We start from the raw sequence: 16,063 nt of genomic DNA on the forward strand, positions 1-16,063 counted from the left end.
TGGTGGGATCATCTTGTAGTTTGCCTAAATTAGGGATGGTGATTATGGGGGCCTCCAAGGACTCCTGAGGAATCTCTCCCATGGCTGCTCAACAGTTAAAGGACTTGGGGCAAGGAGGGTGGGAAAGAGATTATAATACTCATTACAAAAGCCATCTAGGCCCGGGGATTTATGTAGGGGAAGAGTAGATATGTCTCTAGGTATCTCTACCTACGAAAACAGTCAGGAGAGATTCTCAAGCTCTTCTGGTGTAATAGTTGGAAGGTGAATAGAATTTAGGAGTTGATGTATCTCATCAGAAGGGGGTGCAGGCTCTACAGTCAATGAATTGAAATTATATAGTTTAGAACAGAAATCACTGAAACAGTTAGCTATGTCTTTGGGGTTACTGACTGGCCTGGGGAGTTTTCATATTTGTTATTCTGGAAAGTGCAAATTTTAATTACGGTTGATTGGCCAACTCTGCGTCAGGTTTATTACCATAGGCATATCAGTTAAGGTGGCGTTGTTTGATATGTAAGTCGAAACTGTTTTGTAGATGTGTACAAAGTTCCTCCCTAAGCTCACAGAGTTCCGCCGAGTCTCGATCATTGGGGTTAGACTTGTTGTTCTGCTCCACAGCACAGATTTGGTCAAGAAGCCTTGAAGCTGTCTTGGCTAGTATCTTTTTCATGGGCACCAATTTTATGAAGAAAAACCTCTCATAGCATTTATTAGCATTCCATAGTACAGTGTCGTCTAGAACAGAATCAGTGTTCATGCAGAAATAAGTCTCAATCTTGAATTTGATCTGTTCTTGATACTTTGGGTGGTTAAGAAAAGAGGTATTTAAATGCAGGATTAGTAGACAAAGAAATAGATACTGGGGCATAGTCTGATCAAGTAATAAGGGCCAATATTGGCTGTGAAAATGGACTGTAAGGTAGATTTGTAAGTCAAGAACAGATCTATCCTGGAATAAGACCTTTGCACATTTGAAAAGAAGGTGTAGTTCTTCTTTGATCTGTGCAGACACTGCCAGGGGTCATATAGTTCTCAGGATTGGATGTGAGGCTAGGGTGGTAGATTTTGTGTCTTTTTCAACCTTACTTCCTATGTAACTAAAGGTGAAGTGATTCTTTAAAGCAATATTAAAATGATCCAAGCTAAGTAAGAAGGCTCACAAAGAAACACTGTTGCTAGGAATTAAGTCATGTTCTTTTATTCTTTCTTTTAGGTGCATCTGTAATTCAAGTAACAGCTGTAGATTATGATGATCCAGCAACTGGAAATAATGCCAGATTGGTATATAGCATTATTCAGGGACAGCCACAGTTTTCAATTGAAATAAAATCAGGTAACAAGCAATGGGCATTTATATAGTTTCCCATAAAACTTAATTGATTTTGTTCAGGTTCAATACCTGTGTTAATTCACACAATTTTAAATATTAACACATAACTATTGGTATGCAATGTGTTTTATGAAAGCATTTGTGTTACTATTTCTTTAAAGTGTTTCCAAAGAGTATTGATTTTTGTTTATGTTGAGAGGTTAGAACCTTTCTCAGGTTGCTGTCTGTGTGCCTGGTATTATACATTGTCCCCACAACTGGAGTTATGGAATACATTCTAATGAGGACACACATTTTGGTAACATTTGTCATAGAGAGAGGGTCTAACTTAGGAAAGATTTTCTATCAGTTCCTATTGTGTAGAGGGAAATGGTAAACAAATGGCAAATAGAAACCTTACAGGGGTTTTATCCCTTACCTGCTCTATTTTTAAAAAACGTTTTGGCTTTTGATTAACTTTAACCATTGCATATTCCTAATAACCGCCAAACAAATTGTATTACATGATAACAAGCACAGAATTGTAATAAAATTGTTCCTTCCAGTATGACTTATTGCAATTAACTACACATAAAAGTATCATATTGCTAGAGATGTGAAACTATTCATATTCTATTTGTATAACAGTATTGTTAAATGACAGTATTATATTACAAATACATCAGCAATAAATCTTCTAGTAGTACTTTATTCTCATGATTATTAATGCAAATAAAAATTTAAATCAGAAACAGTAATTCACCAGTAGAAATGAGCCAGACATACTTGGGGTTGTTTTGTGGATGGTTCCCTGAAATATGTGCATAGCTCCCAAATGTCCCTGAGTTTTAGGGGACTGTCTCTGATTTGGAACAACGTCCCTCTGTCTCTCTTTCCTCATCATGTATCCCTCATTGTGACCTGATAAAGTATAAATTATATAAAATACACTTTTTATCCTTCAAAAAGTGTTTCACAGTGCTAACCCTTTCATCCAATTTCTAAATTGCTGCATTTGTAAATGTCAAAAGAAAGTATAAAGGAATAATAGTGGTTAAAAAAAGCACTTGTGGGTTTAACTAATCTCAGAAAGTTAAGATGTACTGTATGTTAATGCAACACTATTGAAGTCAATAGGAGCTGAATCTTACAATCAGTTTTGACAATTTTCAGGGCTAAAAAGCAAAGGGATTGTCAGAGGATACATGTACTAATAAAAAAAAATATAACAAGTACCATTAAGAGGCTGGTATATATTTTGGGGGACCTCAGGGTTGTCTATGACAAATTTTTTTTCCCAACAGGGAAATGTAAATCACAGGAAAATTTTTTTTAGCTCTAAAATATCACTTATGCTCTAGAACATCCCACCAGAACCTTTATCCTTGAAAAACAAACAAAAGGGGGCACATGCTTGCCTGCCTCCTGAACCATACCAGGCCACATGACCTCAAAATGGGGAGGGTACCTTGACAAAGCAGAATCCTGGATCAAAGAACCTTGTCCATATGTTGATGAGTACAGGGGCCTTTGAACAAAACCCTAGCCTGGGGACTGTAGGGGTCTGTGAGCAAGGGGCTAATCAAAACCAGATACCAACCCCCGCAACGTGAACGAATAAGGGGTAAAAAAATACCCATACTTATTCACAAAAACATGAAAAAAATAAATAAACACACCATGCATTTTGACAATTCCTTTATATAAAACAAAAGTTTCACAATGTAAATGCATCATTGATTATGTTGTCCAGAAACATAATCAAACGAAATAAACATAATCAAAAATCTTGTCAAACACAATGAACAGCAACTTTTGAAATAAAAACATGCCGACTTCTGAGATTATTTGCTCAGGTTACTTACTACTCCTCACTTAATAACAAAGGGAAGGGGATGGTGGCTAATGTCATTGACCAAATATTGCCATAGTCAGTCATTCTTTTATTACATTTACCTCTTCTAGTCAGGGAGATCACTCTACTACTGTCACAGATTAGCCTGCAGTATCCTGCTTTTGAAATTCTTACCTCCTTGATGCAGTGGTTCTGCTGAACCTGTACTGCTGGCTTCAGTGTTCATTTATGGGTGTCACCTGCTCTACTGTGGTTTTATATCCTTTTTTTTTCTATACTGTTCTGGCCACTTCCCAGTTTGCTTTTCTGTATTTAGACATGCTCATTGCAGCTTGTGTTTCTTGAGCAACTTCCTACTTCAGTGCTTCTTTTTTTCTTGCATATTACTTGCCTACCTTGTCTGACTTCCCCTGTACTGACCCTGGCTTTTTCTATGATTTTTGCCTGCCTGTCGTGTGCCCTTACCTATTCTTGTTTCCCAGATCCTCCTCTGTCTCCTTCCATCTGTACTCTGCACATGTGAGTGGTCTCCACATCTTCAGCTGGGGGTACCTGAGGGTTGTAACCTGGTTATGATCAGCTGCATGTCCTTCCCCACCATCATGGGCTCTGGTGAAGAAGCAGGCTGGGGCTTGGACTCCGCACTAGATAACCCTGAGTTGGCCTTCTACAATGGCTCAATACCATAGGAACCTGACAACTATTTATTGGTTTATCATTACCGTTTACTTGGCCTGCTTTTTTGGATCCTGTGGTCAAATTCCTGTTCATTAGAAAGAGGTTATGATAATAATTCAGAGAGTGTTAACATAGGAAGCAACAAAGCTGAGCTAGGAAGCTAAAAACACCAAGCAGAAAACAAGTGTGTCACCTTCTGAATTTGCAGTTTGCATTTGCAGTGGATTAACAATAGCTATAGTAGTCAACATGGCTGTGCTGCTATGGGGCCTGGGGGTGGAAAGGGGCCCCACTACAGGGGATGTTGAGACTATTTAAACATAGACAACCTGTGTGCATGGGAAAAAACTCAAATTCAGTACTGTATTATTATGGCTTGCAAAGGTTGATGTTGACATTAATCTCGTACGCCCTGTGATATTTACAATCAAGAATATGTGATGTCAAATCTATAGCAGAAGATATTATAATAATTTTTGCAATTTACAGAAGAATTTTTTAGCTGTCTTAGTTATGTAGATTTATTGTTTCCCAACGCTATTGTTCATCGAGGGACAGCACTGAAATGAACCCTGTCTGCCTAACTCAGTCTTCCTTAGGCTGTAAAAAAGTCCATTGTCTCTCCTTAGCTGAAAACTGACAGCTATTTGTAGTTCTGCAAAAAAAAAAAAACAATAGAAAAAAATTAGGAATATAGAGTAATTGTATAATTGTGCGCTAATCGTATACAACTGTGTACAATTTGAGTACTAACAAATAGGTTGTATGTCACGATCTAAAACAATGCGATGATCATTATTATTTCTCTACATCCACTACAGCGCCAATTCTTTCTGCTGCCTGGGAATGGTGTCTTGTAAACAATCAATGGCCACCAATTTTGCGAGTGATCCACTGACAAGTACAGCCCAATTGATCAGTGTGAGTGTGGTTTACTAGGGATGGCTCAGGGATGTTTGAACCCTAGTCCCAATCCACCTGAGCAATCCACCCAGGAAGCCATCACTGCTTACCGCCATTCATAGGCAGTGAGGTATTTCCCAGCCTGCACCTGCACAAACACACACCCTGACTAGGCTGCTTGTGATTGGCAGTGTGTAGTGATGGCTTCCTGACAGTATTGCTCAGGTGGGTTGGGACTAGCATCTGAACAAGCCTGAGCCCATCCCTATCGTTTAGTATTCAAACAATGCATCTACATGCTAGTAGGCAGAGCCCCAGTGCCTCCCTGTGTTCCTCTGTGCCACTATTTCCTCCAATATTTATTCCTCTCCTAGGATTTCCAGTGTTCCTCTCTCAGTAACTAAATCCTCTGAGCACTTCCAGAACCTCTGTGATTTATTTTGTGTTTATGCCAGCCACTTGTTACCAGCACCTGTTCATTCCAAGTCTGCAGCCTGTTTCAATTGTTTTTCTGTGCACAACCCGGCCAGCCTCCTGCTTTGTGTTCCAGTGCATTCCTACCAGCTTCCAGTGTCCCTGTGTGATTCTCTTCACTCATGCCTGCTTGGACTGCACCCCCACTGACTTGTGATCCCAGCACCTCTGCATTACAAGAGGCTCTTCTTGCATACCTAATCCTGTCCTAGGTAGGTAAGTCAGATAGCCACAACCTAGGAGCCATCAGCAGTCAAACTCATTACCCCTTGCAGGGGGCACTCAAGAAGATGAGATGACTTCTTAGACTCTGTTTCTTGGCCCTTTCGCATCTAATTAATGAGCAGGCTTCCTGAGCTCTGCCTGGAGATATGTTGCTTCTCCGCTTCTGCTGCTATTCCAATATACCACAAAGCTTACACCACAGCTGATACAACCAAGTCCTCATTAACAAGTCCATAGGAATGGACTCCCATCCATGACAAGTGGTTGCTGGAAAATTCATGTTAAAAGTTATTTCCCTGCATTCTTTCCTGTCAACTTTTGCCCACAGTACTAGTTCATAGCAGTGTGCTGACTATCGTTATGTATTTACACTATATACACATCGCTGCTACAAGAAACATAGATCTACATTTATAAGACATCTAGCTTTATTTTAATTCTAATTAAAAGAAGATGTGTTAGGCTAACCTACATTTAAACAGTTTTGTTCTATTTATTTGCATGTTATGACCTGTCTTTCAGAATTTCTGTTCACTTGGATATTTTGGATAATGTTTCAGTTTCTAACTTGCACTTAAGACATACTGCTTTTAAATGCTTGCAGGAATATTTCAAGCAAGATAATTAAGTTAATGAGCATAGGGTAAAATAATAGGAATAGGGGAAGTACAACAAATCTAAAAATCAATTGTTTAAATTTACTAATAAAAGGAACAGCTGAGGTGACAACTGTTAATATTCTGACAGTTTTTAGGAGGCGTTGAAATGTTACAATAAAACATTACAGCTTAACGGTGATAATGAATGTAAAATTAAGTACTGCCTACCCCAGGAGGAAAAAAAAAAACTATACTTGTCACAACAAATATTCAGCAATTTCAAAAATGTGTTTTTTTTAAATACTTTTTGGTGTTACTTATCTCTACCGGGAAGTAGTCTGTCTTATGCTAATGCCACTACAAGTAACTTGAGGTTATAATTTGTGTGTATTTAACCTGTTTTTGGAGAAATGTGTGAGCTGTATATTGTCTGAAATGCTTGCTTCCTTTTTGTCAGCCGTCAGCATCCCTTGGTAACCAACCCAAATCATGTTTGTAGTATATACTGTAAAGTCAGAGTAATGTTAAAACTCCTGATTTGCACAATTGTTCTTGGTCAATGATAAACAGGATAGCCAGGGAACTAATGCCATTAAAATAAGTCTCTTCGTCATTTGTGAGACCTAACCTCATACAGTGCTGTACATTTGGGTGCAAACAGCATGAGGCTGATCTACCAAAGGAATTGAGAACAAGGGATGGACTCTTTCTTTGATTTGCACTCAGTTTCAGAAAATACTTTGTTTATTTAAGCTTTTGTTGGAATGCCGGACTTTCATCTTGTTTGGTAGGCGCTGAAAATGATATATGGTAGGGGGTTTTTCTTCTGCCACTATATATAACAGCTTTCTAATTTTGCTGTCTAAACTGTTAAAGTGGTTCTAAAGGCAAAAGGTTTTTTTTTATCCTAATGCATTCTATGTATTAAGATAAAAATCCTTCTGTGTGCAGCAGCCCCCCTCAGCTCCCCCTAATACTTACCTTAGCCCATCACGATCCATCAATGCTGCACGAAAGACTTTGATGGCTAAGACAGCAGTGGAACACCATTGCTCCTGCTGCTGTCAATCAAAGTCAGTGAGCCAATGAGGATAGAGAGGGGACAGGCTTAGCCATTGCTCTGTGTCTGAATGGACACACAGAGCCGGGCTGGGCTCGGGTGCCCCCATATTAAGATGTTTGCTGTGGGGGCACTTGGCAGGGGGGAGGGGCCAAAAGCACTGAAGAGTAACTGAAGAAGAGGAGGGGCGGGGCTGCACAGAGGAAGTGAGTATAACAAGTCTGTTATTTTCAAATGAGAAAAGATGAGCCTTTAGTACCACTTTAAGGAAATGCTAGCACTCACCACATCCTTAGTTAGCAATAACATCAGCCAGCCCCATTCATTTACTGACCAGAAATCCCAAGACATGTAAATATAGTGGCCTGTATAGTTTAAGAAATTATATGGGGTTCCACCTAAAATTCAAACCAGGTAGGGACCCTTACTCATTCACATGGGGGGCTGCCAGCCTCCCCCTTATTGTCAAGGAGGTTTCCAGATTCAAAAAATTCCTCACCTGCCAATTCCTAAAACCACCAAGCCAGAGTTGTTGGGAAGAGGCCCTCATCAACTTTCTGACAAAGTAAGGGTCTGGTTTAGATGAAGGATACCTCTAGCCATTTGTTTAAAAACAGGACGGAAATTGGCAGAAATTATTATTTTTTGTTTGTAAACTTTGATTGTGCTTTAGTAGGTTGTATACTTTGTACAGATGCACCACTTCAGGTTAGGGGCATCCTCCAGGCATGTTATTTACAGGAATTTTTACATTTTTAATGTTTTACTTTAAGCAATACTAAAATCATTGCTACCTGCCAAATGAACTACTTCCAGACCACCTGTCACAGTTTTACTGTGGCTGGCAGCCCCTCCTGCGCGAACCGATGTAGCTCTACATTGGTCGCGCACCTGCAGCTAGGGGGCTAGTAGGCGCCGCCGGCGGCGCGTTTCCACCCCCACTCGGCAGTGGGGACACCGATGCACGGGGCAGGTGGCTCCAATTGCTGCCTGCCATCCACGATCGCTCCCCGCTGAGAGAGAAGGACGGTCAGCTATTGTAAACACAGCTGCCCGTTCTTCTCTCTTGAATGATCACAGAGCATCTGTGATCCTTCTATATAGGATCACAGGTCTCTGTGATCATTTCAAAAGCCCAACCCCCATACAGTTAAAAACACTCCCCTAGGTACACATTTAACCCCTTGATCTCCCACTGTGTTAACCTGCCAATGTCATTACTATAGTAACAGTGCATATTTTTTTAGCACTGATTACTGTAGTAATGTCCCTGGTCCCCCCAAAAGTGTAAAAAATGTCAGTTAGGGGTCCAATCTGTCCACCGCAATGTTGCAGGCCCACTAAAAATCACAGATTGCAGACATTACTAGTAAAAAAAAAAAAAATCAATAAAAATAACATAAATCTTTCCCGTAGTTAGTAGACACCATAACTTTTGCGCAAACCAATCAAAATACACTTATTGCGATTTTTTTTTATACCAAAAATATGTAGCAGACAGCAAATTGGCCTAAAATGTCAAACATTTTTGAATTACAATTTTTTTTTTGGGAATGTTATATAGCAGAAAGTGAAAAATATTGTTTTTTTTTTTCTGAATTTTCGCTCTCTTTTTGTTTATAGCGCAAAAAATAAAAATCGCAGAGGTGATCACATACCACCAACAGAAAGCTCTATTTGTGGGAAAAAAGGACATCAATTTTATTTAGGTACAGCATCGCCAATTGTCCTTTAAAGTAACGCAGTGCCGAATCACAAAAAATGCCCTGGTCATTAAGGGGGCAAATCCTTCCGGTCCAGAAGTGGTTAAATATATTAAAACCTTTTTTTTTTTGTTTTGGTACATGTCCCGTAAGGCAGAGCCCAGATACTCATTTGTTTGACAATTCCTTGTCTTTTGGCCCAGAAAATTACCAGAAATTATTTTTAACATTTGGCTCCAGTTGACTTCAATAGGGTTCAAATTCAGTATCTGTAATCTTGCAATGTTTGTGTGCCTCAAACTAAACACAGGTACGTTCTGCTCATTCGTATTGGGAACTGCCATTCCAACAAAATGTGTAAAGGTTCTCTTCACTTATCTACTTATGTGAAAATAATCTGCACGATATTGGGTATTCAAAATAAAATTACATTTTTGTGTACTAAGTGGGGTCAGAGAGTCTTGAAAGGTCTCCCACCCCTCACACCTCTGCTGTTACTCAGAAGTTACCAAATTTAATGTCAAACTGTGGTAGTAACAAACAGAAATTAAGTATTTGCGTTATAGAGCTTGACTAACTAATTACTGAAGTATAGGTGTGTTATAAGCCGTGGTTATGTGCGCACATTTACACATGATTCAACTAGTTTGGTTGGAATCCAACCATTTCTCCTCTTACATAAACAGAATGCCTTGTGTAAATAGATTTTTTTAGGTTCTGGCTTTGAGTATGCAGCCCCTCAAACACACAAAATAATTATTTTTAAATGTAACATTTCACCAAGGAGTCATATAGGTCAAAACAAGCTGGAAAGGAAGGCATGTTTATGAAAGGTGTTTTATCATTTGGATTGTATTAAATTATTACATTAATATTGGCTAATAAGAATCATTTAACATTGCTTAATACACAAACAGTATTTGCATTAAACATTTTAGAACTTTACTTTTAAATTCAAATGAAAATGCATGAGTAGATAGTGATGCTTTGCTGGCACTGTTTAGCATGTACTTAAATCAGTTACCATATGTTCAAATGCTAAAAAAAACTGGCTAGAAATTGCATTTGACTTGTTAAAAAGCTATTTTTCAGATTACTAAAGAACATATTTGATAAAACCACAAGCAACTATAAAAAAACAGATATTTTATATCCAAAAATATATAACAAGTAAAGCTCAAAATATAACACTATACATACATTTTCATGATATAATACTTGTGTAAAAACTTAGAAAGAAAGAGCTAAATTATACCAGATTACTGGCTAACCATTTTATCTGAAACTTTTGATCATGTTAGATATTTATATTTAAATGAATAACTTCACTAGCAGTGTATATAGAGGCTCAGTGGAACAAATAATTTAGGACAAATACAATGTTTTGTATTAAATAACTTCTATTCTTTTCAACAACAAGATGTAAGTTATTCATAAAAATGTTTAATCAAATTACTCATAAAGTCACTTTTAGGTTTAGTGTATTTTTTTAACACGGCATTTCTTATCGACTAATGTAGAATGGATATTTTTTTAAATTATGGTTGATTGACTTTAAATAAAAAAATGACTATTATCTCATCTTAATAAAATTAACTAATACTTTACATTTAGGCTTGGCAGGATCAATATGTAATAAAATGAATAATGTAAGAATAAGTTGCTTTATTTAGCAACAACTTACTGCTTGGCATAATACTGCAGATATGCACAGCAAAATAAGCAAAGTGCAATAGGCATGAACAGTGGAAAAGAATATATTGAATGCATTTTTCAGCACATCATTAATAGCTAGTAGGAACTGGTTTAACACAGTTTTTGAATTAGAAAAATTGGTTTATATATTGTGTAGTGACTAGTGATTAAGCCAAATTGGATTTAATAAGGGTTAAAGCGGAGCTCTACCAAAAAGGGGAATTTCCGCTTTAAGCATTCCTTCGCCCTCCTATGACACATTTGGCACATCATTTTTTTTGGAGGGGGGAGCAGGTACCTAGTTTGACTGGGAACCTTCTCCCACTTCTGCTCGGGCTGCCTAGGCAACTTGAGCGGAAGTTCTCCTCTCCCCCTCCTTCTCTGCAATCTTGTGGGACACATCTCAGAAAAAAAATTAAGGGAACACTTTTTATTTAGAGTATAGCATCAAGTCAATTCAACTCCTGGTATATTGATCTGGTCAGTTAAGTAGCAGAGGGGGTTGTTAATCAGTTTTAGCTGCTTTGGTGTTAATGAAATGAACAACAGGTGTACTAGATGGATAACAATGAGACAACCTTCAAAACAAGAATGGTTTTACAGGTCAAGACCAATGACATTTTTTCCCTACTCATCTTATCTGACTGTTTTTCACTAGTTTTGTATTTGGCTAGGGTCAGTGTCATTATTGGTAGCATGAGGCAATACCTGGACCCTATAGAGATTGCACAGGCAGTCCAACTCCTCCAGGATGGCACATTAATATGTGCCATTGCCAGAAGGATTGTTGTGTCTCCCAGTACAGCCTCAAGAACATGGAGGAGATTCCAGGAGACAGAGCTGGAGAGAGCTGGGCAGGGCCATAGAAGTTCCTTAACCCATTAGCAGGACTTTTTGCAAGAAGGAACAGGATGAGCACTGCCAGAACCCTACAAAATGACCTCCAGCAGGCCACTGGTGTGAATATCTCTGACCAAACAATCAGAAACAGACTTCATGAGGGTGGCCTGAGGGCCCAGCATCCTCTAGTAGGCCCTGTGCTCACTGCCCAGCATCATGGAGCTCGATTAGTATTTTCCATTGAACATCAGAATTGGCAGGTCCGCCACTGGCACCCTGGGAGTTAGGAGCACATTCGATTTCTAGCAGATCCACAGGTAGCTTTTCTGTATTTACAGAATACCTTGTATTTAAAGGGATAAACATGGGGTAAAGTGTCCATGTCACAGACATAAAATAAATGTTGTTTTGTTATTATTATTATTATTATTATTAATAATAATTATTAGCATTGTTATTTTGAATTATTTTCAAATGCTGTAGAATGACTGTACACATTAGAAGATAGTTTTATTTTTGTTTTTTATTTAGGAATCATTCGTGTTGCTTCACAAATTGATAGAGAAACCAAGGATCATTACAATGTTATAGTACAAGTTCAGGATATGTTTGGTAATGTTGGTGCACTTTCGGCTACAGCAACTGTAACAATTCATGTGTCTGATATAAATGACAATGCCCCAAAATTTCAACAAAGTAAGTAAATTATACAGATGTGTCTATTATTTGTCATACTTGGACATTTAGACTTAAACCTAATAAAATTTGAAACCTTTCATTAGACTAGTACTTTAATCTCATCCACATTTAGGGAAGAATTAGGGAGGGTTCACCTGTGTGCAGCCATGGTATGGGGTCCGGTGCCTTCCTGTTCACTGGTTCAGGTGCAAATCCGGTCTGAATTTTTGCCTAAATTCGCACTTGAACCAGACTAAAACACTCACGGGACCCTTTTGGAATGTGGACCACGGCCGCCCTGGGCCTGTGTGAACCAGCTTCGTTGAGAGGGGAAACTTGCATCCAATTAGCACATATGTGAACCCAGCCTTAAAGAGGAAGTATTGTTCACATGAAGTCCTACATATCCAAAGTCACAAAAGCCCATCAGCAAACGTAAATCTTACTATTCTATTGATTTTTTCACCCCCACCTTTCAGTTTTCAAAAATGGTTCATGTTATGTTTAAGATTTGGTGGGGGGGGGGGGGCAAATGCTGTAGATGTGAAGTACAGGCACTTAGAAGAAAAGTGCTCCTTCCCATTTATAATGTATCCAAGGAATCTGCAGTTCAAGTTTGAAAATAACAAGAAAGCTATGAGAGACTCCCAATTTTATATTTTACCTGTATAGCAGGCTGTTATCAAATGATTATTGTGGATATGCAGGTATCAAACTTCTTTTAGGCATGGAATGACTTTTGTAAAGTCATGTACCTGAATAGGGAGCCTGAGATCATGAGGGCAGCCTCTCTTATTTCTTAATTTATCCAGTCTAAAACACCCCTGGATAGGAAGACAAGGGATTTTATTTACTAAAGCTGGAGAGTGCAGAGAAACCAATCAGCTTCTAACCTCAGATTGTTCAATTAAGCCTAGGCAATACAACCTGGACGCTGATGGTTTCTATGCAAAAGTGAGCCTAATTTTGCACTCTCCAGCTTTAATAAATAAACTCCAAGATGTATAGGGATGATGAAGTGGCATGAGTGCCAGTGGGGGATGTTGTCAAAGTATGGTCATCAAAGGTTTCACAGTGACGAGGAGATGTAGTTCACTGGTTAGATGAGTTCAAGGAACAAGCAGAGGTCAGCAACAGAAAGCCAGTTGGTAGAAACAGAAGAAAAACAACTTGCTACCATTTACTCACAATTCTGTGTGCAGAACCATACACATTCACTCATGCATATGTAGGTGAACGAGTTAGATGAGTTCAAGAAACAAGCAGAGGTCAGCAACAGAAAGCCAGTGGGTAGAAACAGAATAAAAATAACTTGCTACCACTTACCTACAATTCTGTGTGCAGAACCATACACATTAACTCATGCATATTTAGGTGAACGAGATAGATAGATAGATAGATAGATAGATAGATAGATAGATAGATAGATAGATAGATAGATAGATAGATAGATAGATAGATAGATAGATAGATAGATAGATAGATAGATAGATAGATAGATAGATAGATAGATAGATAGATAGATAGATAGATAGATAGATAGATAGATAGATAGATAGATTCATGTTATCTAGTTTTATTTAAAGCTTTTTTTTTTTTGCAGAAACATATGACATGTCTATCATAGAATCAGCCTCTATCGGGGAAATTGTTGGAGTGGTTTTGGCTGATGACATTGATCTTGGAAAGAATGCAGAAATCACATACTCTATTGAAGAAAGAGGAGGTCATTTTAGCATGTTTAATATAATCACTGATAATATAACACAAGAGGGCATTGTAAAACTAAACAAGGTAAGTGTTTCTATAGTTAGCCAATATTCTTCTCATGCTTTTACATATATGGAATATACAGTGTGCCAAATGCTTATTTTAAGAAGTTTTAAATATACTGATGGTGCACATACATGGGCCATCCTTATATTGCTATACTCCATATGGCTTTGTAGCTCCTGACTATATATTACAATGTTATATTATGAATGCCATCTTGCTTGTGGAAATACTTTGCAGTAATAGAAGTATATTTTATGAGATATTATTGAACACTGACAACATGGAGTTAAAAATTCCTTATCAGATCTGATAATATTGCAAATGCATTGCAAATTTCGTGGCTTAACAATACTTACCTCTATAGACTAAGGAAATATCTTTTCTTTCTTCGAGAGGATAATTCTTTGTTGTTGAATAATATACTGTATGATAAACTGATATGAAGCATAAATAAACAGTACCTATTTCCTCTACATATGAACTGCATCGCTAAGATGGAATTTTTTTTCTATATGCATCACAGTTATACATTAGATATGTGCACTGTCGAAAAATGTGTTTTGTTTTCGTTTCATTTGGTTTTTTTTGCCAGTTATTGGATCATTAATTATGATCAACATTGGTTACTTCGGATCATTCAGATCATATTCGGACTTGAACCATTCTTTCATTTGGACATCGGTTGTATTTGTAACCTTTTGTTAGTTTGTTTTTTTCCATTTTATGCGTTTATTCAGTCATTCGTTATTTTGGATTTATTAGTTGATACAGAATTATTTGTTATTTCCGAGTTGGACTTTGTGTGCGGCACTGGGCTTAATTTAGTAGGCCTCATATATTTAAAGGACAAAACTGACAATTAACAATTATTAATTGTATTAGACTTGGAAACTGTGTATAATAATAAATTAGAATCACATAATTAAATTTACACAATTATATTCACTTTGCTGCAGTGCATCCAATCAGGTAGCATGACCAGCATGCACCACTCCCTTAAATAACCCCACCCATGTAACTACTCTTTGTGGGAGTTTAGGAGCAGAGAAGAGAGGATTTTAACTATTTTTAAATAAATTGTATCAGTAAAAGAAAGGGATAGAGAAGGAGTATTACCGCCCAGTCCTTAAAATCAGCCGGGCTTAACATGAAAACAAAGATCTACCAATATCATTATCTAAGAGATGGCTAACAACAACAAAAACAAATTCTGCAGTGCAGACAGCAAAATAATACAACCCACACTGTCTCACTAAAGAAAACTACAGGAAAAAATCATCTTTTTTTTCAACTATAAAATATAAAATCTGCTGTGCAGACTGCTGAAGACACACAGCAAGATAATAAAACCCACACTGTCTCACAAATGGTAAAAAAAATAGAACTGCAGGAAATCCAATTTTACTACTAAGAAGAAATGCTAGTAAGCTTAATTAGAAATGAATAATTTCTCTCTCACTCCACAACTCATAAGACCACTGGCATGGCACTGCAGTGCAGACTGCTATAGACAGAAGGGAATAAGGGATAAGCTCAATCTTCAGAGATAACACATGACATCACTAACACTGCCCACCTGAAAATCAAATGAATTCCAATAAATCCAAAAGAAATACGAATGCATTCATCATTTCTTTATATTCAGTGATAATTAAATGTCAGAAAGAACGAAAATCCAAAAAACGAAATTATCCAAATGTAATCGATTCATTCAACTCATAGGTTGATTTTCGTTCTTTCAGATTTTCATTTTGTTCATTTGAATGCTTCCGAATATGTCGAATTTCATCTGAAAACAAATTCATAAGGAAACAAATTGCACATGTCTTTTATACGTTGATATCTTTTAACATGGCTTGCTATTCCTAGGAATAGAATTAGGTTTGCTGATGCCTATGGCAGATGAATTAATTCCCCACAGCTTGATTAGGGTAAAAGGTTTTTTAGTGCTAGGAGAATAATGTAAAAATGATGGCAGCTTTAATTATAAGGTGGGTGTGGACATGATTTTTTTTTTACATATCTTGTCATAAATAAATCATAATTGTAAAGAGGCTATGTCATCAGTGGTGTCTTTTTTCTATTTCTTTTTTTTTTTTATATTTAATTATTGTTCAATGTAAATGATGGGATGCAATCCACAGTACATCTGAAGGATATCACAGCACTTCACAGTTACTTTTTTTATTTTATTTTTTGTGTTGAACGGCATTATTTTGCCTGCAACATTTTGTATGGTTATAAACCTATAATTGTATAACAAGT

At 37.4% G+C, this 16,063-nt stretch overlaps 1 protein-coding gene across 1 annotated transcript in view; it reads left to right on the forward strand.

The window, feature by feature from the left end:
• The window catches only part of LOC309556806 (cadherin-19-like), a 200,829-nt gene that overhangs the window by 83,665 nt on the left and 101,101 nt on the right, over positions 1–16,063 (forward strand). The window contains exons 3-5 of the mRNA XM_082259323.1: positions 1,217–1,336; positions 11,876–12,040; positions 13,626–13,816. Of these exons, the coding sequence (XP_082115449.1) occupies positions 1,217–1,336; positions 11,876–12,040; positions 13,626–13,816 (476 nt within the window). The remainder of the gene's footprint in view (positions 1–1,216; positions 1,337–11,875; positions 12,041–13,625; positions 13,817–16,063) is intronic.

This window comes from Pelophylax lessonae, assembly GCF_965119305.1.
Source record: "Pelophylax lessonae genome assembly, chromosome: 5".
NCBI lineage: Eukaryota > Metazoa > Chordata > Amphibia > Anura > Ranidae > Pelophylax > Pelophylax lessonae.